Source organism: Engraulis encrasicolus, chromosome 8 (genome assembly GCF_034702125.1).
Source record: "Engraulis encrasicolus isolate BLACKSEA-1 chromosome 8, IST_EnEncr_1.0, whole genome shotgun sequence".
NCBI lineage: Eukaryota > Metazoa > Chordata > Actinopteri > Clupeiformes > Engraulidae > Engraulis > Engraulis encrasicolus.
In genome coordinates, this window is record NC_085864.1 from 39,949,828 (window position 1) to 39,975,126 (window position 25,299).

A 25,299-nucleotide genomic window follows, 5' to 3' on the forward strand; every position below is an offset into this window, starting at 1 on the left:
ATCAGCATTTGTTGGTGTTATGTAGGTGCATGTAATTGTGTGTGCTGTATGGGTGAATGTGTGTGCTCTGCTTTCTTCATGTGAGCTTCCATATGGTTGGAACAGCAAACACTGTAGCTCTGTAGCACTGTAGCAAACACTGTAGATCAGTACGTGTGTTACTGTGTCTGAAACTGTGTGTGTGTGTGTGTGTGTGTGTGTGTGTGTGTGTGTGTGTGTGTGTGTGTGTGTGTGTGTGTGTGTGTGTGTGTGTGTGTGTGTGTGTGTGTGTGTGTGCCTATTTTATCAGGTTTTGTTCATGTGAACTCCTCCTGTTTTGACCATGTCATCATAACTCTGCTGCACATCTTTTCTTTCCCCAGCCCTGATGCAAGACGCTTTACTGCTCCGCCCACCCGATCCGACTAGACGAAACATCAGCCTAGTCTCTCCCCTCACCTGAGGCAGCAGAACCCCCACCCCACCCAATCCCATCCCATCCCATCCAACTCCACTCCACTCCACTCCACTCCACTCCTTACAGCCAGCTCAAGAAACAGTGGAAGCCATCTAGAAAGCTATTATTACGTCTCTTTTCTGAATTATGACACAGTGTAGCCTACAGTGTAAGATTATTTTTTTTTGTCGCACAAACAAGCTATTTTATGTTAGTCATACTTGCTTCGTATGTTTATATGCAATATATCATATCCGTATTTTAAAATAGTTTTCATCAAGTGGATGTATTGTCTGTACAAATTGTGTAGCATAGCCTGCATTTACATATTCTTCAGTATTTTTAATTTTACATTCAGCGCAAATATGTACTACTGCTATTTGTCAACTTGCATGCATGTATAATATGATCAGTTATAGGCAACGTGAATTCACATGTTTACAAGCCAGTGCCACATGTTCCAAACGACCTGGTTTTACTTATCCAATTCAACCAATTGATCATTCAACCAGGTGATCACCTGCTTGAACTGGACAGGTAAGATCAGGTCATTTGGAATATTGGGCACTGAATTGCAACTGAAAAAATCGAAGTTGCCCATAACTGTTGATGATCACTCGTGTCAACATCAGCAGTGCAGGCGAGCAGGCATTTTAAAATAGAAATAAGAAGGCCATTATGTGACCATACTGTTTAACCACCCAGGAAGTGGAGGATGTCTCCAAAAACAGAAGTGGTCAGAAGAGCAGACTGTCCTCAAAGGTGGTTGCTCTGCGTTTGCCCTGTTGTCCGTACTCAACAGTCAGAGGTGTGTGCACCTTCTCTCTTCTTTGTTCCACAAGCCCTCTGAGGACTTGATTACACGTATGCCGATATTTTTGAGAGCATTTTTTTTTTAAATCCATCTGTGTATAAACACAGAATGGGGATTAACAAAACACCATTGTAACAGATGCATTTTATTGCCCTAAATTGGGTCATTTTAAAAGTTTTAAGAGATTTCTAAAACGCTTTATGCGTAAACAAAACACCCAAATGAGAAAAATTGAGAAAAATATCCACATATGTGTAAACAGGGTCTAAAGGCATTCATTCGCCATCTTTCTCTCTTCCTCGTCAGTGCCGTCCACCACGATGCTGCTGTTGTATTGTCCGAGTTAGTTTTGTTGTTGTTGTTGTTTTAATGCACACCCTCGTGGATTGAGATTTCAGCTGTTTCGCACACATTTTGCCCATATTTTGTCTCAATGGAGGCTAAAAACCAGACTGAAAGTCAGCAATGTTCTGTTTTTTTTTTGTAATTGTTCAGACACAAATCTGACCTCAGCTGCAACTACCAACCTCGGTCTCCATGGAGAGTCCTGTTTTATAAAAAAAAAGAAAGAAAGAAACGCACAGTACACACAGCCATGATTAGCGGTGCTCTCTTCGAACCGCCGAAGCAGCGAAAACCAGCCTCCAAACAAACTCAGTGCCTTGGTGGCATTGCTCCAGCTTCATATGTACGCACAAGTATCTTCTATATGCTATGTACAGCATCACTCCAAAAACGTAAACAAGAAAACGCACAAGTTTCTATACAGTTCCAAGGGCTTTTTTTTTCACAGTGAGTGTGGTTGACGCAAGAGATTAAGGTTTTAGGATTTATTGGTGCCCCTCTGAGTAACACAGAGGTTCACATGGATACTGTAAGACAGTGTGTGGAATGGCAAGGGATTCGTTAAAGACAGTGAGTGCGTTTACATGCAGTTCAGTATCCCGAATATGAGGCTTATCCCGGTTATGATCATATTCGGGATAAGGTGTTTATATGCGCACAGAACGTTATATCCCAGTCTACATTCTTGGCCGTTATAGAATTCTCTTCAAATGCGTGTAGCCTGGATACCAGCAACAGCGTTCCATGGGAAGCCCCTGTATTCGGGATAAGGTGTATACATGCGTCAGTATCCCGGCTTCTTTCGGAAAACTCCACCTAGCATATCCCGATTTCTCAGTATCCCGAATAAGGGCTTATTCGGGATACTGAAGTGTTTATATGCGCAAACGCAAATTCGGGATACTTAATATCCCGATCATATTCGGGATACTGAACTGCATGTATACGCACTCAATAAAGGTTTTCAAATAAAATAAGTTGGCATTTTTACAGAAGTGGTATGCAAAATTTTACCTCAATCTTTAACAGTGGCATCAATGACTCCTGTGATGAGTCAGGTAGTGACTAAACTAGGGGGAAAACCGTTAAACATTGCTTTTCTAGCCATTTACATTTTTATAAGGTTTTTTTAGCCTGTTCACACTGTGTAAGGACTGACACTTACTGTATTTGTGAAGCATTACATCTGCCATCACAACTGGAACCTTTTAGAAACCATTTAAATGGACACCCAATTCAGTGGCATATTTCGTATATTTGATAGAGTATTTCTTTTTCTCTTGAGTAATGGTATGTGATGCAATTACTAACACATTTTGAGTTCTTTCATGGATTGTTATGACATTGCTGTTGTATTCTTAACATTTTCTGTTTTACTATATACATTTATACACTTATTAGAAATGTCTATAGAGTCTCTTACATCTGTTATTATAAGCTTTGGTAGTCTGGTGTGTGTGTGTGTGTGTGTGTGTGTGTGTGTGTGTGTGTGTGTGTGTGTGTGTGTGTGTGTGTGTGTGTGTGTGTGTGTGTGTGTGTGTGTCTGTGTCTGTGTCTGTGTGTGTGTCTGTGTCTGTGTGTGTGTGTGTGTGTGTGTGTGTGTCGCACGCACGTGCATGTGTGTTTGTTTATGTCTATCACGTACATCTTTTCATGTATTAATTATCAGTGGCATATTATGGTAAGCGTCACCTTACCTTTCTTTGTAGTGAACAGTGTGAATATGCTATATGGAAACAAACCATCTCAAGGTGCCTTTTGTTTGAGTGAAGCACACTAGATCCATTTGTTAACTCTTTCACTTTCTGTCATTCACTTTAGCAGAGCTCTAGAAATCATGTGGTATTAATCATGTAGCTGGTGTAGCTCCAATAAACATATTTTAGCCATGTCAGAGTGTCAGTGTGTCTTCTTCTTGTTATTCTTCTTTTCTTTCATTAATGGTTTTAGTCGCACAATCATCCTTGCTTTATGAGCAAGCACACTTTATTTCATCCATTTTCCATTAGTCACACAATCACCATTGCTTTATGAGCAAGCAGACTTCATTTTGTCTATTTACATAGAAGGAAAACTATGTTGTTCTTTACATTGGCTTTGCAGAAATTATGTGGCTTAGCCAGTTGCTCCACACAGTGATGTACTGTATACATCCATTGTTATTTCAACAGTTTCCTCTTTCGTCAAAAGACATTCAAAATGGCCCAGGTTAAAATAACTTTAACTTAACTTAAACTTTTCAACTCTATTGTCCCCAAAAGGGGCGATTAGGTGTGCAGCAAGACATAAGCACCTACACACAGTAACAACATATACCACAGGACAGACATAAAGTGGTCAATAAAAGGTTAAAATGACCATAAATATGATTATAAAAAAGATAAAACACATCATGAATGTCAACATCCAAGCAAACATTTTCTAGAAATGGACACATGAATATTTAAATGTATATACAGTGAGTGCATCTACATTATTACACATTTTAAAAGCCACAAGAAGCTATTACGTCCAGGTTTTCAGATGTCTTCAGTTGATGTGTTGGGGCGGGAACTTGGTGTTTTGAGCTCATAAAACTTCTTCCGAAAGGCTTTGCACAGCAAAATGTAAATGAGGGGGTCCAGACAGATGTTAGTGGTGGCCAGCCACAGGGTCATCTTTTTAGCCACATTCATTGAGAAATACTGGCAGTTCATCTTGTTTTTCATCTGCTGAGGGACGTAAAGAAGGCGTGTGATGTGGTAGGGAGCAAAACACACCAGGAACACCACTAACACGATGAACACCCGGGCTTTGATTTTCCTTTTCCCATCGCCATTCACACTACCAGAGTTACGGTGTGACTCAATGACTCGTTTTGCAATGCATATGTAACAAAATCCAATGATGATCAACACGACAAAGAAAACTATGTTGTAAAATGTAATTATCCCTTCGTGATACTGTTTACCCATATCCGCCTTCATGCCCATGCACAGACCCCGAGTGCTACTATTTGCAGGAGGAGGTATGTTAGTCAGTACCATTGTGGGAACGGCCTGTATGCTGAAGAGGACTATCCAGATGCCAGCACAGACCACCTTCCCAAACAGGGCACTCTGGCCAAGACGTTTCCCACCCGGCTGGACGATCTTGAAGAAGCGGTCCAGGCTGATGACTCCCATCAGGACAATGCTGACGTACATGCAGAGGTAGAAAAACACACGTCCAAACTGGCAGTTGTATGCTTTCAGCGCCACTGGTACACCAGGGATCCAGTCAGCTGCTGTCACGGGTAAAGTCAAGGTCATCAGTAGGTCAGCAGCAACCAGGTTCTTCAGGTACACGATGAAGGAGGACTTGTTCTTCAGCTTCCAGGAGATCCAGGCTGCCATGATGTTCAGCAGAAGTGCAGGAATGAACAAGACATAGTGGAGGACCAAGTTAACACGGTGGGCCATGTCCAAGTCGACCCCACAGTCCGATAGCACAGAAGCCATGGCAACAGAGCTGTGATGGACGAAGAACAGCATGGTAGTTGATTAGAAATGGATGAAAATATTTGTTACAGGTTGCATTTAAAAAGTTGGCAACATCTGATCTATGAAAATCTGTCTTCATAGCCCCCTTATAATAATATAGTTGATTAGAAATGCTTACACAGTATAATATAACTTAGACAGCCGCTACTAATTGTTTATGCTAATTAATACTACCACTTATTATAAAATATTTGTTACAGGTTGGTTTCATACTGTATTCAGCTTCTCCTCCAACATGACAGGGTGAGTTTGAAGGAGTCAATTTGCACTGACTGGGGGTTGCTGAAGTTTGACTGCCTGCTGTGTGACCATTTTCATTGCAGTGTAACATAATCAAATCAGAAAAGTTTAAATCACATCATATCTGTAGCTTTTAGCAGTGAAATGAATTTAGCAGTGAAATGAAAATTTGGCTATGTATTGAATGGATGGTTAATGGAGTTTTAAGTTATTAAAGGGCTATTTACAATTAATGTGTTAACAAACCAACCATTTAGAAAGTAGGCTAAATCTAATCCATGAAAAAAAAACCCTACAATCTGTCAGCAGTGTAAGTACATACATTCACTGACCACTTTATTAGGTACATCTTAGTACTAGGTTGGAGTCCACTTTGCCTGCATAACTGACTGCAAAAATGGGGAACGCTGTGGCGCAGCGCGCTAAGCCCCCCACACTTGGGCTTGCATGCCCTTGGGGACCCTGGTTCGAGTCCGGACAGGTCATTTCCCAGGCCTACCACATATCTCTCTCCTGCTCATTTCCTGTCTCCTCTCACACTGTCCTGTCATAATAACCCCCCCCCCCCCCTAAAATAAATACATAAATAAAACCCTTACTGCAAGAATACCTAATTAGGCTGTGGCATCGCAACAATGCACAATTGTTACTAAGGGGTACAAAGTGTGCAAAGAAAACATGCGCCACACCATTATACCAGCCAGTTGATACAAGACAGGATTGAGCCATCTTTTCATGTTATTGATGTCAAATTCTGTCACAGCAGAAATTGAGACTCATCACTCATCATTGACTTCATCAATATTCAAGTGTCCAATTTTTGTGAACCTGTTGCTTCACACGGTGATGTATATACATCCATTGTTATTTCAGCAATTTCCTCCCTCATTAATGGACTGTCAAGATGTCCGACATTAAAAATTCAATGTCCAAACATCCAAAGATTACATAACTAGTTTAAAGACATGGCCACACAAAGGTTTAAATGTGCAGTATATACAGCTACATATACCGAATTGTAACTTCAGTTTCCAATTCTTACTGCTGACAGGAGGAGTGTTGTCTTCAGCTGCTGCAGTCCATCTGCATCAGGGTTTGACATGCTATACATTGAGAGATGCTCCTCTGCATTTCTCAGTTGTAACGAGACGAGTGGTTATTTGAGTATTTGCTGCCTTTCTATCAGCTCGAACCAGTCTGGCCATCAGTGTTGCCAGACTGTTGGGCAGTTACCGGCATAATTGGGCTACTTGGGATGGCCGTCTGCGGGTAATAACTGAAAAAATTGACCGTTTGTCATTTTTTTTCTGCCGTTTTGGGCCCATAGAAATCAATGCAATTTGTTGAAATTGGACGGAATTTAGCGCATTTTGGCGTTTTTTGGGAACCTTTTGGGCGGAATTTGATCAGACACATCTGGCAACACTGCTGGCCATTCTCCTTTGACCTCTGGCATCAACAAGGCATTTTAGCTCACATAACTGCCACTCACTGGACACCTTCTCTTTTTCTGATCTTTCTCTGTAAACCTAGGAATGGATATGGTAGACATGGTTGTGTGTGAATATGCCAGTAGATCAGCAGTTTCTGAAATATCGGTACTTAAACCAGCCCTTCTGGTACCAACAACCATGGCACGTTAAAAGTCACTTAAATCACCTTTCTTCTGCATTCTGATGCTTGGTTTGAGCTTCAGAAGATCATGTCTACATTCCTAAATTCATTGAGTTCCCAGAATGTTGATTGGTTGACATTTCTGTCAATGAACAGTTAGATAGGTGTGCCTAATAAAGTGGCCCTTGAGAGTAGTAAACCACCAATCACATATTTAAGCTTTCCACTGAACATACAACCATTTGCAAGATAAAGAATGATGAAAACAAAACTCACCTCTTTCTTGATCTTCTGTGAACTTAACTACTGACAGCTGACTGCTGCCTCTTTTAACGAGCTGTCAACTTAACTGCAGACTAGTCTCTTTCTCAGGGTTTTGTATGCATGTATGTTGGTCAAAAAACCATACACAACCACACCTATGACCCTGTACGTGAGAAACCACTGCAGAGAACTGGCACACACCGTTAGTTTTGTATGAGCCACATGTAAAATACAAACCCATATCTCTAAACTGTGTCCTGCCTGGTTTCTTCTTTTTTTGTAGGTCATAATTGAGACAGAGCTGCAGACAGCTTTGGCTGGGCCTAGCTCGAAAAAAAAAAATAGACTTGAACTTGAACTTAACTTGGCTTGATACGACTTGGACTTGGTCAAAATGTGTCTTAACTTATGACTTGACTTGGACTTTGATTGGGAGGGCTTACTTGTGATTTGCAAATTAGTGACTTGGCCCCATCTCTGGTAAGGGGAACCCAATTATGACCAGCCCTGTCTGTGGGCCCGGGACAAGAAAGTGCAAAACAGGTTCCCACTCCACCTAAATGTAAACAGCTTCAATACTTGTGATATACATCTCAAAACCACACATTTCCAATTATATTAACACGTGTGGTAGGCAAAAAGCACCAAGAGAATCAGTGATAGGTTTCACTAGCTTGAGAGGTAGTTGTGAAATGTGAGCCTTTGGGTTTAGAAATTGTGCCATAGATTTTTGTGTGTAAGCAGTTGAAAAAAAAACTGCTGTCATGTAGCTGTTGTAACTCAAATACCGGTATTTGCTTACACCTCAGAATAGGGTTCACATGTTGGGCACTAACATGCAAGATTTGAACTCATGGATTTTCTTTTCTTCCTGGATCACGTTTTATTTACCTCTTCCTATGTCACTTTTTAAATGTGCTTTTTTTCTTTTTTTCCTGTGTATTGGCTCATGGGCCTGTACAACAATTCCAACACAAATGGTAAATTAAGAACTTTGATTTTGACTCAAACCACATGTTAAGAGCCTACTAGGCCTTATTGGCTGTGAACAAGAAATTTGTGAATACACGCAAATGATCATCTTTGCTCAACACATGATTTATAAGTCACTTTCACAGGCAGTTATGCATATTGCTAACATGTAAAACCTAAAATAGAGTGTTACCCCATATTTTAGTGATTTCAGTGTACGAATATTTTCTTTTTTCTGTTAGATGATTCAGTCAAACACACACTCACTGTTGTTTCAAGAGCAACCACACTTTATACAAAGTATTTACATAAATGACAGCTTTCTTTCCTCTCAGTCAGGCATGTGGAAACCACAACAAAGATTTGTGAAATTAACAGACCAAAAAAACTTTACATATATATAAAACACATTTAGAATAGAATTTTACATTGTACATTAACAGTAACTGAAAAATAAATATCATAATATATGATAGAGTTATGACTTCACCCCTTTGAAACAGATGAGTCATCCGTGTTTTCCAGGCTCTTGGTGGCAAACCAATGTCTAAATATTCTGAGCTCATACAACTTCTCCCGAAAGTCTTTACACAGCAAAATGTAGATGAAGGGATCCATACATACATTGGTACTAGAGAGCCAGAGAGTGAAACTTTTGGCCACTTTGAGAGAAGCCCAGTTGCAGTTGATCTTGTTCTCCACCTGACGCTCCACGTAAGGGAAACGGGTGATGTGGTAGGGGGTAAAGCACACCAAGAACACAAACAGAACGATGAAAACTCTGGCTTTGATCTTTTTATTTCCCTCCGCATTGGTGCTGCCAGACTTCCGGTACGACTCGATGACCTTTTTTGTGATGCAGGTGTAGCAGACACCAATCAGGAGCAGCACCACAAGAAAAATCACATTGCACTCGATGACTATGGCCTTGTGGTACGCTTTCCCCAGGTCATTCTTCATAGCCATGCACAGCTCAGCTGTGTTGTTTTCCGGTTTCTCGTTAGTGAGCACCATGGTGGGCACGGTGTTCACACTGAGATAGAGAACCCAGATGACGACGACGACAACCTTGCCCAGCAGGGCACTGTGGCCGAGGCGTCTCCCGCCAGGTTTGACGATCTTGAAGAATCGGTCGAGGCTGATCAGGCCCATCTGAATCATGCTCATATACATGCAGAGGTAGAACACCACACTGCTGAACTGGCAGGCGAAGGCACGCAACCAGTGTGGCGCATATGGAAACTCGCTGCCGGCCTTCAGAGGGATGGTCAGGGTCATGAGAAGGTCGGCGGCCACGAGGCTCTTCAGGTACACGACGAAGGAGGACTTGGTCTTCAGGCTCCAGGAGATCCAGGCCGCCGTGATGTTCAGGAGTAGCGCGGGAACAAACAAAACAAAGTAGAGGCATGTTATCACTAGCTTGACTTTCTTCAGGTCAAGTCCACAGTCCTGCAGCTCGGTGGGAATTGCCATGATGCACCTGGTTCTCAAACCCAGAGTGAGATGTTATAACTCCTTAGTCATTGGAAGATCAGGTAAATGTGTCATATCTTCAGCAAGGTGCTGTAGAAAAGTACAACACGGGCAGAGTCTAAGCACCCTATATTAAGCAATGGCGGAAATACTTTCACAATTGGCTGCCTTTGTGTCACATCCCAGTAGCATCCTGTTCTGTACCCTTATGTAACAAGAGTAGATTTCAAGATGTGGACAGTCCTGATGCTATCATTGGCAGTTAGTTGCAATAGCTATACTAATTTGAAGAGCTGTTGTTGTTATTGACTGTGGTACAGTAGAAGCAATTAAAAAAAAAAATTCAAGTCGTTGCAATGCAAGGATATCTTACCATAAAGATTTGTATTTTATTGATATTCTCTAAGTCTCATAAGACTCTCACTGGCTTTGTGGTCATTTTGTTGTTCAGCCAGTTGCTTCACACGGTGATGTATACATCCATTGTTATTTCAGCAATTTCCTCCCTCATCAATGGACAGTCAAAATGTCCGAGATTAAAAATGCAACGTCCAAACATCCAAAGATTACATTACTAGTTTAAAGACATGGCCACACAAAGGTTTAAATGTACAGTATATACAGCTACGTTATTTCAAATTAAAATAAACCATTGAGGTCTTACAATATATTAATTTTGTCCTTTGTTTTGGTGGGAAACCCACTTCTGGTGGGAAACCCTCTTCTGGTTTAAAACCTATTTCTAAATATTTTGAGCTCATACAACTTCTCTCGAAAGGCTTTGCACAACAAGAAATAGATGAGGGGGTCCAGGCAGACATTGGTGGTGGCCAGCCACAGGGTGATGTCTGTAGCCACCTTCAGAGATGCCCAGGGCATTTCATTTTTCACCTGACGCTCAACAAACAGCCAACGTGTGATGTGGAAGGGGGCAAAACACACCAGGAACACAATCAGGATGATGAATACCGAGCTTTGATTTTTCTTTTTCTGTTGATATTCACATTCCCAGCCTCACGGTGTGACTCAATGACTCGTTTTGCAATGCATGTTTAACAAAATCCAATGATGATCAACACAACAAAGAAACCCACATCTGAGGCTATAACTGTTCGTTTGTGATACTGTATACCCAAGTCCGTCTTCATGCCCATGTAAGTGTGATTAGCAATGTAATTTGTCGGCTTTTTATTAGTAAGTACCATTGTGGGAACTGCCTGTATGAGAGGATCCAGATTACTATGGTGACCACCTTCCCAAATAAGGGGCTTTGACCAAACAGTTTCCCACCTGGCTGGACGATCTTGAAGAAGCGGTCCAGGCTGATGACTTCCATCAGGACAATGCTGACGTACATGCAGAGGTAGAAAAACACACTGCCAAACTGACAAATATTGACTCTAAATCCCCATGGCATCCCAGGGATCCAGTCAGCTGCCCTCAAAGGGGTGAGGAAGGTCATGAGAAGGTCGGCTGCAACCAGGTTCTTCAGGTACACGATGAAGGAGGACTTGGTCTTCAGGTTCCAGGAGATCCAGGCTGCCATTGTGTTCAGCAGGAGTGCCGGGATGAACAAGACAAAATAGAGACGGATAATTACAAGGTTGGCAACATGGAGGTCGATCCCACAGTCTAGTAGAACACGATCCATAGCTGCTGGTCTGTGAAGGATGAAGAACAGTAGGGTTATGGATTAAAAAATGCTTACACAGTAGAGAATTTGAATGCTGCACAGTAAAAAAACAGTGTCCTCTGGGACTAAATACCCTCAGTCCAGAAGATGTTAAAGTGACTCTTCAGGTGTTAAATTAACACTAAATCAAATGAACACTATATATTTTTTTGTTATTTTTATACATACAGTAGGCTACATTACATTGTTTCCACATGCACCGTGAGTTTCAAACAGTATTCAATTGGATTGCCTACAGGTCCATACATTTGGCTGCCTGTTTGGTGACCATTTTCATAGCAAACAGTATAGTGTAATCAAACAACTCAAGTCAAATTACACAATAACTTTCACTTTTAGCACTAACAGATGGTCAAATAATATTTGGGCAGAGTGTGTGATAGAGGGCATTTGATGGTTAAAAGGGCATCACAAGGGGTGATCATTTGCAAATATCCATTAAAAATAAACATCTATCCTCAAGGCGGTCTTCATACCTTCATACAACCAGAATCAGGACTGAGACGCTACTGTTATTTGTATAGTATGACTTGTTCTCTTAAAGGTGCACTGTGTAATACGTTCAGTAGTTTATTCCCAGAATTCATGCTGCCCATTTAAAAGTGTTACTTTCTTCATGACTACTTATCTCAATTGTCTGCTATTTTGAATTTCCAGAAATTTCAGCTGCAAAACGTGCTATACTTTGGTCAAAATAGTAAATATTACTTCATTATTTAGTAAATATTCATGAATAGGTAAAAGTTTGCTGTAAACAGCACAGTTTCAATGAGCAACGTAGTTGTGATAGCCTACCTTTTCTGGCCACTATCCTACACAGTGCACCTTTAAAGCAATTAATGGAGAGGAAAATTGTACCAAACATTGTTACAGTCTCATCAAGCCAACACCTGGCTCATTCATCAGGAAAGAAAATCATCATCACGAGTCACAGACTTTGAAACAATGCAGGAATGCAAGAGCACAAATACCAACTTTCCACAGAATGTACAGCTATTTGCATGATGGTGACCCACCTCTCTGTTGATCTTCTGTCAACTAAGCTTCTTGGACAGACGGGTGTCTGTGGCTTTGCGTGTTGGACTGCTGTCAGTTTGGGGAGTTGTGTCTGCTCTTGAAAATAATACTGTCCTGGTCACACCCACTCACCATTCAGGATAAGACAACATTAATCTTTTGCACAGACATTTCTCATGAATTTGGGTAGCAGCAGGCACACTGTGATGCAATAAAGGTTGTTCATCACTGTTTGATCGTCAGGGGAAGTGACTTAAAAATTGGTGTACACCTTCACACAGTATTGAGCTGAGCTTCAGCTTTTAGAAAGCCAACACATTTAGGCCCAAATGTTTAGTTATGGCCTTTGGTTTTCCTTAATCTGATCAGTTGTTTTAACATAACATGATAACAAATTAAGTAATGTCTACTCGGATCACAGCGTAGTGAAAATTGCAATTGAAATGTTGTGAATGTAATGTTTTTGACTTGTTACATTCCCATAAATCACACATGCTCATATGCCACACAATAGCCATTGGATGAAGAAAGAGAACACGAAACATTATTATCAAAGTGACTTGAAACACATGTGCTAAGGGCCTACTAGATCCTTATTAAAATTATATCACTATTCACAACATTTTAAAGTCATGACTCTTTGTTAAGCATATGTTAAGCATTGTTTTAACTTTAGGTAATGCTTAGTTAACCCTCTTTCAATCATTTGTTGACCATAATCTCTTTATTATGATTAATGTATTAATCATTAACAAGCTTTGTTTGTTAAGGGTTTGTGCATGGTGAATTCACCCTGTGTACGTCTAAATTAACGCCTTCCTTAATCATTTGCTAACAAATAACACTTAAACAAACCATTAACATACATGCTTAAGAAATGAGGAATAATACAGAGTTATATGATAACAAATTATTAAGAAAGAGGTGAACTAACATTTTAACAATCGTACACAGGAAGTGAATTAGGCAAGCACAACCCACTCACAAACAATACTTATTAATGATTAAGTGATGAGTCATAATAAGATGGTTAACACATGAGATAATAGTTAACATATGATTGAAAGAGGGATAGCTAAGCATTACCTAAGGTTTAAACCATGCTGAACACATGCTTAAGAAGTCATTATTATAAACTACCAGCTATTCTAATCTGAACTGCTGTTGTTACTGTTGATGGTGATGATAGCAATTAAAAGAAAGATTTGCACAGAAAACACTTCTTGACTTTGATGTGTTTTATTAATTTCCCCTTGGTTCCATAAGCATATCAATGGCTTTGCGGTAATTATGTGGTTTATCCAGTTTTTCTCACACAGTGATGTACTGTGTACAACCATTGTAAGTTTTTCTTCTTTCGTCAATGGACATTCAAGATGTCCCAGGTTAACATTCAACATCAAAACATTTTAAAGGAATGGTCATACCAACATTTAAATATAGGATATATACGTACATTATAATGTAATACAATGTTACCGATGTATACATTATTACACATTTTAAAAGCCACAGTAAGCTATTACGTCTAGGCCCACGCTCCAAGCTACTGTATCCAGGTGTTCCTAATGTCTTCACTGATGTCCTCGGTTGTGGCGGAAACTTGATGTTTTGACCTCATAAAACTTCTTACGAAAGGCTTTGCACAGCAAAATGTAAATGAGGGGGTCCAAACAGACATTGGTGGTGGCCAGCCACAGGGTGATATTTTTAGCGACATTCATCGAGGCCCACTGGCAGTTGATCTTGTTTTTCATCTGCTGAGGGACGTAAAGAAGGCGTGTGATGTGGTAGGGAGCAAAACACACCAGGAACACGAGCAGAACGATGAACACCCGGGCTTTGATTTTCCTTTTTCCATTGGTATTCACACTACCAGAGTTACGGTGTGATTCAATGACTCGTTTTGCAATGCATATATAGCAAAATACGATGATGATCAACAGAACAAAGAAAACGATCTGGCAAAATATAATTATCCCTGTGTGATATTGTTTGCCCATATCAGTCTTCATGTCCATGCACAGGGCCCGAGTGTTATTTTCAGGTGGTTTGTTAGTCAGTACCATTGTGGGAACGGCCTGTATGCTGAAGAGGACTATCCAGATGCCAGCACAGACCACCTTCCCAAACAGGGCACTCTGGCCAAGATGTTTCCCACCAGGCTGGACGATCTTGAAGAAGCGGTCAAGGCTGATGACTCCCATCAGGACAATGCTAATGTACATGCAGAGGTAGAACAGCACACGTCCAAACTGGCAGTTGTATGCTCTCAGCGCCACTGGTACACCAGGGATCCGGTCTGCTGCTATCACAGGTAAAGTCAAGGTCATGAGAAGGTCGGCAGCAACAAGGTTCTTCAGGTAAACGATGAAGGAGGACTTGTTCTTCAGCTTCCAGGAGATCCAGGCTGCCATGATGTTCAGAAGAAGTGCAGGGATGAACAAGACAAAGTAGAGGACCATGATGACAAGGGGGCCACATCCAAGTCGACCCCACAGTCCAATAGAACTAACACAGAAGCCATGGCAGCAGAGCTGTGATGGCCAAACAACAGCATCGTAATTGATAAGAATTGGTTACACAGTATGACATTACATTACACTAAGCTGACACTTTTGTCCAAAGTGATTTACATTTATTTACAGATTGGTTACAGTCCGTGGAGCAATGTGGGGTAAGTTGCTTTGCCAGGGCACATGGATGGAGGTGTAGGGAGAGGTAGGGGTGAGACTCGAACCTGCAATCCTCTGATCTTAAGACCACCTCCCTAACCATTACCGCAGAGATACACCAGCGGCGATCTGAGCGAGTCGAGCGACGGAAGTAATTGACTTTGTATTGAGTCGAGAGACAAAAGCGATTCTGGAGACTAGAGCGATTTGCGCGACGAGCGCGACAATTTGAAGTTGAAATCTTTTCAACTTTCTATGACGCGGTTCGGCGACAAGCCGCGACAGCCAATGACTGTATAGAGGTCAGTGACCACAGCCAATGGGAATGCTTGAATGCTTTGCCTTCTGCCTGTACGGACATATTCTAGTCTCCTCAATCGCTCGTATCGTATCTCTGCGGTTAGGCCACAGCTGACCTAATTTAGACGGCCTTTGCTAATTGTTTATGCTAAATAATGTTACCACTTTTTTTTATAAAATATTTGGTGCAGGTTGGATTTGTACTGTATTCAGCATATCTTCCGATATGCCAAGTTGATTTCAATTTTCAAAGTATAGTCTATTTGCACTGATTGGGATTTTCTGCAGTTTGACTGCCTGACCATTTTCATTGCAGTGTAATGTAATGAGAAACGTTGAAAACACTTCATATCTCTCACTTCTCCACTGAACATAAAAACATTTGCAAGATGGCAAATAATGGAAAAACAACTCACCTCTTTCTTGCTCTCCTGTGAACTAAACCGCTGTCAACTGTATGCTGTGTCTATTGATCTTCTGTCAACTAAACTGCAGAGTGGTCTCTGTCTCAGAGTTTTGTTTGTTTAACACCTATGTGTGGTCAAAAAACCACACAATGCCTCCTATGGCCCTGTACCTAAGAACTGAAACCAAAACGAAGAACTTGTAGGCTACACTCCGTTAGGCTTGTATGAGCCGCAAACTGTATAAGATATAGAAACACAATCCATTTGTTGGATTGAGACACTATCCATTTTATCACTGTACTCATTAAACATTATATACACAGAATAAATAGAAAACACTCTCATGTGTTTACCCTTTATTCATGAGTCCCCTGACCTCAACATTGTGTGGACTTGAATTATGATAATATGTAGAAGGTCAGAGTTTGTGCTGCAAGTTGTCAACACTCTAACCATGAACTGAACGTGGTTTGACCTAGATCAGTGGTTCTCAAATTTTTTGTGTGAAATACCGCCCGAGAAAATATTGAGCTCTCCGAGTACCACCTTGAAAAACAACATTAGAATATCGCAGCAAAGGTCTTCCATATTTACTTTTGCCAGTCAATACAGGAGAGGTTCATAAGATCATAACGGCAACAGCTACGGTCACATTCAGTTCGTTTGTTTTTACATTTCTTGCTTGCCTTATTCTGCATTATGTTTTCAGATTCATATAGTTCAATATTACAAAATGAGACATTTTCGACTGCAACAACTTGATCAGCCTTCAAATCAATGCACAAAAAAATGAATTCTTCCAAGTACCACCAGAGATGTCTCAAGTACCACCAGTGCACCACAGTTTGAGCACCACTGACCTAGATTTATTCAAGAAGCCGTAAAGGAGAAATGTTACAAACGGGTAACATGAAAGGGGTCAGACGCAAAATAAAGGCTCAAACAAAATAAGGATTTATTCACAATATGTCTAGGGGTTTAACAAAATGTACAAGAGCTCAGAGCTCAGGGTCAAAAATCAACAACAAAGATCAAAAATTGCAACGGCAAAGTTCAAACGCAAACAAGGCGACTAGCGTCAGCAGAACGAGACCAAGGGGAAAGTGCTGCAGAGCGTCTGGAAAGCAGCTCCCCCAACTGAAGATCCTCTGGCTTTTTATAGCCCCAGGTGCAGATGTCCTCAATTAGCTCCAATCAGCCAATCAGCAATTAGGAATCCTGGGGTGGCAGTGGTAAAACAAAGACCATGAGGAGGCGCCAAAATGCACATTGAAATGGGAAGGCATAAACAACCAGGGCCCATAACAAGAAACCCACACCTCTCAACTGTGTCCTGGTTATAATTGTAGCCAGGGCTGCTGACAGGTTCGGCTGGGTGTGTGTGTGTGTGTGTGTGTGTGTGTGTGTGTGTGTGTGTGTGTGTGTGTGTGTGTGTGTGTGTGGTTGAACAACAGAGTTCAAAAATGAGAAATTCTTGGTGCAGATGTTGCTGCTGCGTTTGAACAAGGCAACAAGTCTTTGATGTATCAAGAGCCATGGTATCCAAGGATTAACTGTGTACACAAGAGGACGATGTCGGAAAGGGATGTTTGGATGCTAACCCAGATTGTATAAAAAAAAACCAAACATAAAACCACAGCTGTCAAAATCAAGGTTGTTAAGATGCTAGGTCACAGACTAGACATCACACTAACCTTTTCAATCCACACAGGGGCGCCGCTTGACCTTTGGGATCTGTTGCTCCTTTAAGAGGGGTCACGGGTAGGTCAAGAGTCAGCGAGCTAGACCTTCCTGGTCGGCAGGGAGGCTAATAGGAGTTAGCAGAGAGGGTTTATGGGTATTACGAGAGACCAAAGTCTGGACTTTTTCCGGGTGGTACTGTCCACTAAGTGGCGCCATCCAAGGAGCGCAGAGGCTGTTAGAATGAATGGGGTCCCATGGAGCTCAACCACAGATGCTGCCATTGCTTTGGGAGAGAATTGGTATCATCGTTTCATTTTATTTTTCCCAAAGGCAGGATAAATTATCCTTTCAAACAGCACTTAGTTTGAATGTTTAAACTCGCTGGATCTTTGTAAAATACGTCTTTATTGTCAATATGACGTCAAAAGTGGCTTCACACACTGCATTTGGATTGGTCGGCCGGCTGCATTGCTGTGATCACGACTGCCGTAAAGCAATTTTGTTAGCAAGATGCTAGCGGAGCCTGACTCATAAATGCCAAAGCTGTAAGAAATCAGAAGGACATAACTCCCAGGTTATTGTAAATTTAATTTAAATCCACATTGGTTTCTCAGAACTTACAGTGATATTGTCAAGTTTTAGCCGACAGCGAGCACAATTGGCAGTTATTCAAGCCAGCCTTATGGGGTCTGCGGTCTCGACAGCGCTCCTAGGTGAACTGCAGGCATGGGTTGGACGGCGAGATTGGACACTGTATGTAAACCCACTGTGGAGTTAGCCTGAGAGCGTTGGCAACACAGAAGATCACCCGCCGAAAAGGTTTTGCATTAAGCACAGGTACAATGGACTTTGTGAAATTTCCGAACGTGCACAGTAAAGTTAAATGTGCACCTCAACTCTCCACCAGAATGATACATTGGGAGCTCCACAGGGTCAATATACACTGCCCGTCACCCAAACTTCCCTTTCAGACAGCATCCTCTTGCGTCTCCAGATAATCTTGTTGGTGGCATCCTTTTTGGTGGTATGCAGACATTACCTTGGATACTGTGGCTCTTGATACACCACAAATACTTGATCAAATTTGCACCAGAAACCCGCACACCAAGAATTTCTCATTTTTTGAACTCTTGAACTGATATGTCACACATAATGCAGTGTGCATTGCAATATTTTGAGTAAAACTGTGATCTTACCTGTTAATGAAATTGTCGCACTCTGCTCTTACTGGTGCAATGTGCAATTAATGAAGACTGACCATCAGGGTGGTGCAATTTACTAATGACATTTCCCAAACCAAAATGACAGGTGTTTCAGTTTCACTTTCACTTTCCAACCGCTGTATAATCTGTCTACAATCCTTCACTTTTCCACAAAACACTTTCTCACTTTGCCATTGTCAAACAGTCAACAATCACCTAGGAAACGCTTTCTCTCACCCGTCACCCAGTTTGTGTGCTTATTCAGTGCGTTTTTGCCTGTGTTCTCTTTTTCTGTACATGCACAGGGCTAATGGTCTTATTTTGTCTCTAGTAGGCTGGAATATTAGGTCGGAAGTTTACGGTTTTGATAGTTATTTCATATCAGAGGTTGTTTATTGACCATTTAAAAGTCTAAAGTGATGGGGTATGGTAGGTCACTCTTTTCCCACCTTTCTCTCTCATACCAAGTATCCCACCTATGTGGATGGTCGGCTAACATGAGATTAAATGTGATTAATTCATTACAAACTCTTTAATTATGTAATTAGATTACATTTTAATCTCCTTACAGCGCTAGTTATAACTCCTTAGTGATTGTCATATCTTTAGCAAGGTGCTGCAGAAAAGTAAAAAGCGGGCACAGCACCCTATATGAAGTGATGGCGGAAATACTTTCACAATTGGCTGCCTTTGTGTCACATCCCAGTAGCATCCTGTTCTGTACCCTTATGTTGCAACAGCAGATGTCAATGTGTGGAAAGTCCTGATGCTATCTTTGGCAGTTAGTAGCAATAGCTATTCCAATCTGAAGTGCTGCTGTTGTTATTGAAATAGAACTTTTATTCTAAATAAGATTTGTGATATAAGATTTCTTACCACAAAGATTTGTATTTTATTGATTTCTTTTACTACAGGCCAATATCTAATTTGTGTGTCCTATCAAAAATCCTGGAATCACTGGTATGCGAGCAACTTAAAGACTTTTTATACACAAACAACCTTCTTTCAAGGCTTCAGTCAGGTTTTAGGAAAAAGCACAGTACTATCACTGCTGCCACAAAAGTAGTCAATGACATACTTGTTGCCCTTGACAAAAATCAGTACTGTGCAGCACTTTTCATTGACCTTTCCAAGGCGTTCGACACTGTGGACCACACAGTTCTCAGAGAGAGGCTGTCCAGCTTTGGTCTCTCAGATCATGTTGTTTCTTGGTTCACAAATTATTTAAGTGGTAGGTCCCAGTGTATCAAACACGATGACTTGTACTCAGAATTTGTCAGTGTCCACAAGGGGGTGCCACAAGGATCGGTTTTAGGTCCCCTTTTATTTATCATGTACATAAATGATGTGGGTCGGAATGTGTCTGATGCGAACATGCATTTTTATGCTGATGACACAATAATTTATTGCTTCGGGCCATCCGCCGTTAATGCTATTGAATCACTGCAGAAGGCTTTTGATGTAATCCAACAGACATTTTTACAGTTAAAATTGCTTCTTAATGCTGATAAGACTAAGCAAATGTTGTTCTCAAAGCCAAGGAAAGTACCATCAATCATCCCCTCAGTACTCACCCTTGAGGGAACTGAAATTGAGGTGGTACGTTTGTATAAATACCTGGGTATTTTGCTTGATGATACTTTGACGTTCAAAGCCCACATTGAAAATCTTGTGAGGAAACTTAAACTAAAGTTAGGTTTTTTATTTAGAAATAAAATTTGTTTTTCCTTTCATGTTAAGAAGCGCCTTGTCTCTGCAACATTTGTATCCATTTTAGACTATGCAGACCTGCTGTACATGAATGCTTCATCCCAATGTCTGAGTAAGATTGACTCTGTGTATCATGGTGCCCTGAGGTTCATCACTAACTGTAGGGCCCAAACTCATCACTGTGAACTCTATGCCAGAGTTAAATGGTCTTCACTGACTACCAGGAGACTTACTCACTGGTATACATTTATTTACAAGGCAATACTCGGACTACTGCCACCTTACATCTGCAGCCTAATCACAGTGAGGAATATTGAGTCTTATGGTCTGCGCTCTAAAGGCCATTTGTTACTCTCTGTCCCTTGCTTCCGCACAGAACTGGGGAAGAGGGCATTTGTGTTTTCAGCCCCTACCTCATGGAACAATCTGCAAAAGGACTTGAAACTAACAGATCTGATTCCATTGAACGATTTTAATTCCAAGATGAGATCACCTGAGACAGAGTCTATTGTCTGTAACTGTTTCAATTGAGTTTTATTTTACTTGATTTGTTATTTTAATGCAACTGTGTAATTTTAATTTTGTAACTTGAGCCGCCACTTGGCCAGGACACCCTTGTAAAAGAGGTTCTTAATCTCAACGGGTTTATTTTTCCTGGTTAAATAAAGGTTAAATAAAATAAAAATAAAAAATAGGTCTCATAAGACTCTCACTGACTTTGTTCAGCCAGTTGCTTCACAGTGATGTATACATCCATTGTTATTTCAGCAATTTCCTCCAGCGTCAATTGACAGTCAAGAAGTCCCATTGAAAATTCAACATCCAAACATCCAAAGATTACATAACTATTTTATGGACATGGCCACACCCAGGTTTAAATGCACAGTATATACAGCTATGTTATTGCAAGTTAAAATAAACCATTGAGGAATTACAAATCTATTGATTGTTGTCCTGTGTTTTGTTGGAAACCCACTGTGTTCTCCGTGCTTGTGGTGTAAAACCTATTCCTAAATATTTTGAGCTCATAAAACTTTTTCCGAAAGTCTTTGCACAGCAAAATGTAAACGAGGGGGTCCAGACAGACATTGGTGGTGGCCAGCCACAGGGTTATGTCTCTAGCAATCGTCAGAGAGGCCCAGGAGCAGTTTATCTTGTTCTTTACCTGCCGCTCAACATACAGCAAACTTGTGATGTGGTAGGGGGCAAAACACACCAGGAACACAACCAGAACGATGAATACCCGAGCTTTGATTTTTCTTTTTCCATTTATATTCACATTCCCAGCGTTATGGTGTGACTCAATGACTCGTTTTGCAATGCATATGTAACAAAATCCAATGACAGTCAACACAAAAAAGAAAACCACATTGGAAAATATAATCATCCCATGGTGATACTGCATGCCCAAATCCGTCTTCATGGTCATGCAAGTGTAATTTGTCGGCTTTTTATTAGTGAGTACCATTGTGGGAATTGTCTGTATGATGTAGAGGATCCAGATCACTATGGTGACCACCTTCCCAAATAAGGGGCTTTGACCAAACAGTTTCCCACCTGGCTGGACGATCTTGAAGAAGCGGTCCAGGCTGATGACTCCCATCAGGACAATGCTGACGTACATGCAGAGGTAGAACAGCACGCTGCCAAAACGGCAATTATAGGCTGTAAATTCCCAGGGCATCCCAGGGATCCAGTCAGCTGCCCTCAAAGGGATGAGCAAGGTCATAAGAAGGTCAGCAGCGACCAGGTTCTTCAGGTACACGATGAAGGAGGACTTGGTCTTCAGGTTCCAGGAGATCCGGGCTGCCATAATGTTGAGCAGGAGTGCAGGGATGAACAAGACAAAATAGAGACAGATGATTACAATGTTGGCAACATGAAGGTCGATCCCACAGTCTAATAGAACAGGATCCATAGCTGCTGGTCTGTGAAGGATGAAGAACAGTAGGGTTATGGATTAGAAAATGCTTACACAGTTGACCATTTGAATGCTGTACAGTAAAAAAACAGTGTCCTCTGGGACTAAATACACACAGTCCAGAAGATGTTAAAGTGACTCTTCAGGTGTTAAATGAACACCAAATCAAATGAACACTATGATACATTTATTAGTTATTTTTACATACATTACATTTGTTTCCACATGCACCGTGAGTTTCAAACAGTATTCAATTGGATTGCCTACAGGTCCATACATTTGGCTGCCTGTTTGGTGACCATTTTTATAGCAAACAGTATAGTGTAATCAAACAACTCAAGTCAAATTACACAACAACTTTCACTTTTAGCACTAACAGATGGTCAACTAATATTTGGGCAGAGTGTGTGATAGAGGGCATTTGATGGTTAAAAGGGCATCACAAGGGGTGATCATTTGCAAATATCCATTAAAAATAAACATCTATCCTGAAGGCGGTCTTCATACCTTCATACAACCAGAATCAGGACTGAGACGTTACTGTTATTTTTATAGTATGACTTGTTCTCTTCAAGGTGCACTGTGTAATAAGTTCAGTAGTTTATTCCCAGAATTCATGCTGCCCATTTAAAAGTGTTACCTTCTTCATGACTGCTTATCTCAATGGTCAGCTATTTTGAATTGTATAGTAAAAAAGCCGCACTCCCGGACCAATTTCTTGCAGTTTTAATACTGCATGGCAGACAGACAGACGTTTCGGCCTAAGCCTTCTTCAGCGTCTTTAATTCAAAAGACGCTGAAGAAGGCTTAGGCCGAAACGTCTGTCTGTCTGCCATGCTAACCCAGTATTAAAACTGCAAGAAATTGATCCGGGAGTGTGGCTTTTTTACTATACATGAACTTTGCTGTTTGCTCGCACCCAAAGACCTTCTAAGAAGCTTTTCGGAGTTGAGCGCACCTTCTTTACTAACAGCTATTTTGAATTTCCATAAATTTTAGCTACAAAACGTGCTATACTTTGGTCAAAATAGTAAATACAAAGCCCAACTCCGGTGAAGTTGGGACGTTTGGTAAACAGTGAATAAAATCAAAATGCTATCATTTTCAAAACATTCAATCTATTAATTAGATGGAGAATAGTGAAAAGAGAACATATTAAAACCGAGTGTTAAAACCGAGAAAAAATATTGTTTTGGGGGACATATGTAGTCATTTCTAATTTGATAAATGCAACACGTCTCAAATAAGTTGGGACGGGGATCAGTGAAATTTAGTAAACATCCAAATAAGATAAAACAACAAAGAAGAACGTTTGGAAGTCAGAGGCGTGCTCAGTCCCTTTAGGAAGATGAAAAAAGTATTCTTGTGGGTGCTCTTTGGTTCAAGGTTCAATGTCAAAAAAGTTGCTTCAGGGCAGAAGGCTCAACTGCCGCTACGCGTGGGCAATTTTAAAAGTCCTTAATGGACATGTCATAATAATAAAGACATTTTTAACTATACTTTTTGGAGTGCCTTGGTGAAGAAAAGTTTTTTCTCTTTTCAAGCAACTTTTTTAACAAAGAAGAACATTTCAAAATGAATTGTACTGACGGACAATAGGTGTCCAGGTATAAGATCATCACAGAGAGGCGGAGTCACTCAGAAATAAAGATGCAAAGGGAATAATTACCATAGTTATTACATACATTTTGGAATTCCCTTTGATTGAGTGTATATATTTGTATATTTGTTATTAAAATCATTGTATAGGTTCATGACATCATGAAATATATATTGGCTGTAGTCTCACTCTACCACTCCAGGAATTAGAGGAGCTATTGAAAATTGACCATAGAAGAATGCTTAATGCGTGCAAATGATACAGGGGTGTAATATTCTCCTAAGCACCTGAGCTCACTTGAAATAGACCCAGAAGACATGGGAAACTGTCCTTTGCTTACAGAAGTCAGCAGAAGTTGTAGAAGTCCATGCTTTTTGACAATAATAGAGCATTGCACATCCTGTGCTACAGTGAAAATGGACCATCCAACTTGTGTTAGTGCTAACTTCAAAAGTCAGACTCCATGATGGCATGCGGGTGCAGTAGTGCATTGGTTAAGATGTTCTCACTCATCTGTAGAGTTAAATACAGTGCTGAATGGTATAAATGGGTTTTAAACAGCATGAAAAGCCACTCATGCATTATATTTTGAAGGGAGATCTTCGATTACTGCCACATAGTAAGGTCAAATTGCATTCTCTACTGAGTTTTAACAGTTTGGCTCCATCATAAGGACCAGCAGGTGATAAAATGGTGGGCTTTTGGCGAAGACCTGTCACACTGTAAGCACTACAGAAAGGAAAACTTTGCAAAACATGACAAGGAATATACCCACCATTTAAGCTGGTGAAATCATGTCCAAGATAGGAATTAACTCTGTTTTTATATAAAATCATCTCATCGGTTAATGTATTTAACTGTTAAGTGTTGTCTTTTTTCTTTTTTGTTTTGTTTTTAGTCTTCCTCGACATTTGCTGCCTTTCATTGTCCCCATCCCAACTCTTTTGAGACGTGTTGCATTTATCAAATTAGAAATGAGTACATATGTCCCCCAAAACAATATTTTTTCTCGGTTTTAACACTTAATATGTTGTCTTTTCACTATTCTCCATCTAATGAATAGATTGAATGTTTTGAAAATGATAGCATTTTGATTTTATTCACTGTTAACCAAACGTCCCAACTTCACCGGAGTTGGGGTTTGTATTACTTCATTATTTAGTAAATATTCATGAATAGGTCAAAGCTGTAAACAGCACAGTTTCAATGAGCAACGTAGTTGTGATACCTTTTCTGGCCACTATCCTACACAGTGCACCTTTGAAGCAATTAATGGAGAGGAGAAATGTACCAAACATTGTTACAGTCTCATCAAGCCAACACCTGGCTCATTCATCAGGAAAGAACATCATCACCTTTTGTGTTCTCTAAATAAAGATAAGGGGGAAAAAACGAGTCAAGGATTTTGAAAC

General features: G+C 40.6%; 5 protein-coding genes and 1 pseudogene across 6 annotated transcripts in view; 1 reads left to right on the plus strand and 5 right to left on the minus strand.

Annotated features, from left to right (window-relative positions):
• The window catches only part of hif1al (hypoxia inducible factor 1 subunit alpha, like), a 31,610-nt gene extending 30,282 nt beyond the window's left edge, over positions 1-1,328 (plus strand). For both annotated transcript variants that reach the window (XM_063205671.1, XM_063205672.1), the window contains exon 15: positions 363-1,328. In XM_063205671.1, coding sequence (XP_063061741.1) covers positions 363-442 — 80 coding nt within the window. In that variant the 3' untranslated portion in view covers positions 443-1,328. The remainder of the gene's footprint in view (positions 1-362) is intronic.
• Positions 1,329-3,987: 2,659 nt separating this feature from the next.
• LOC134453682 (P2Y purinoceptor 13-like) lies at positions 3,988-5,078 on the minus strand. The gene has a single exon (XM_063204470.1). It carries the CDS (start codon positions 5,072-5,074, stop codon positions 4,115-4,117), a length of 960 nt encoding a protein of 319 aa, XP_063060540.1. The 5' UTR covers positions 5,075-5,078; the 3' UTR covers positions 3,988-4,114.
• Positions 5,079-8,250: 3,172 nt separating this feature from the next.
• Positions 8,251-9,959, minus strand: LOC134453685 (P2Y purinoceptor 13-like). Its single transcript, XM_063204471.1, has one exon. The coding sequence runs from the start codon at positions 9,677-9,679 to the stop codon at positions 8,693-8,695; it is 987 nt and encodes a 328-aa protein (XP_063060541.1). The 5' UTR covers positions 9,680-9,959; the 3' UTR covers positions 8,251-8,692.
• Positions 9,960-10,408: 449 nt separating this feature from the next.
• Positions 10,409-11,330, minus strand: LOC134453860 (P2Y purinoceptor 13-like). Its single transcript, XM_063204610.1, has 2 exons — positions 10,920-11,330; positions 10,409-10,669 (listed from the first exon to the last, which is right to left on the minus strand). The coding sequence occupies exons 1-2, from the start codon at positions 11,328-11,330 to the stop codon at positions 10,409-10,411; spliced, it is 672 nt and encodes a 223-aa protein (XP_063060680.1).
• A 2,633-nt stretch (positions 11,331-13,963) lies between these two features.
• Positions 13,964-14,916, minus strand: LOC134453861 (P2Y purinoceptor 13-like; annotated as a pseudogene).
• A 6,381-nt stretch (positions 14,917-21,297) lies between these two features.
• LOC134453862 (P2Y purinoceptor 13-like) lies at positions 21,298-22,284 on the minus strand. The gene has a single exon (XM_063204611.1). It carries the CDS (start codon positions 22,282-22,284, stop codon positions 21,298-21,300), a length of 987 nt encoding a protein of 328 aa, XP_063060681.1.
• Positions 22,285-25,299: the final 3,015 nt, after the last annotated feature.

Bases quoted from the DNA above. Each gene is read 5' to 3' on its own strand.
- LOC134453682 (XM_063204470.1), bottom strand. From the start codon at position 5,074: ATGGCTTCTGTGCTATCGGACTGTGGGGTCGACTTGGACATGGCCCAC.
- LOC134453685 (XM_063204471.1), bottom strand. From the start codon at position 9,679: ATGGCAATTCCCACCGAGCTGCAGGACTGTGGACTTGACCTGAAGAAA.
- LOC134453860 (XM_063204610.1), bottom strand. From the start codon at position 11,330: ATGGATCGTGTTCTACTAGACTGTGGGATCGACCTCCATGTTGCCAAC. The intron at 10,670-10,919 runs GTAATCTGGATC...GAATATCAACAG, and splicing joins TTGGGAAGGTGGTCACCATA to AAAAAGAAAAATCAAAGCTC.
- LOC134453862 (XM_063204611.1), bottom strand. From the start codon at position 22,284: ATGGATCCTGTTCTATTAGACTGTGGGATCGACCTTCATGTTGCCAAC.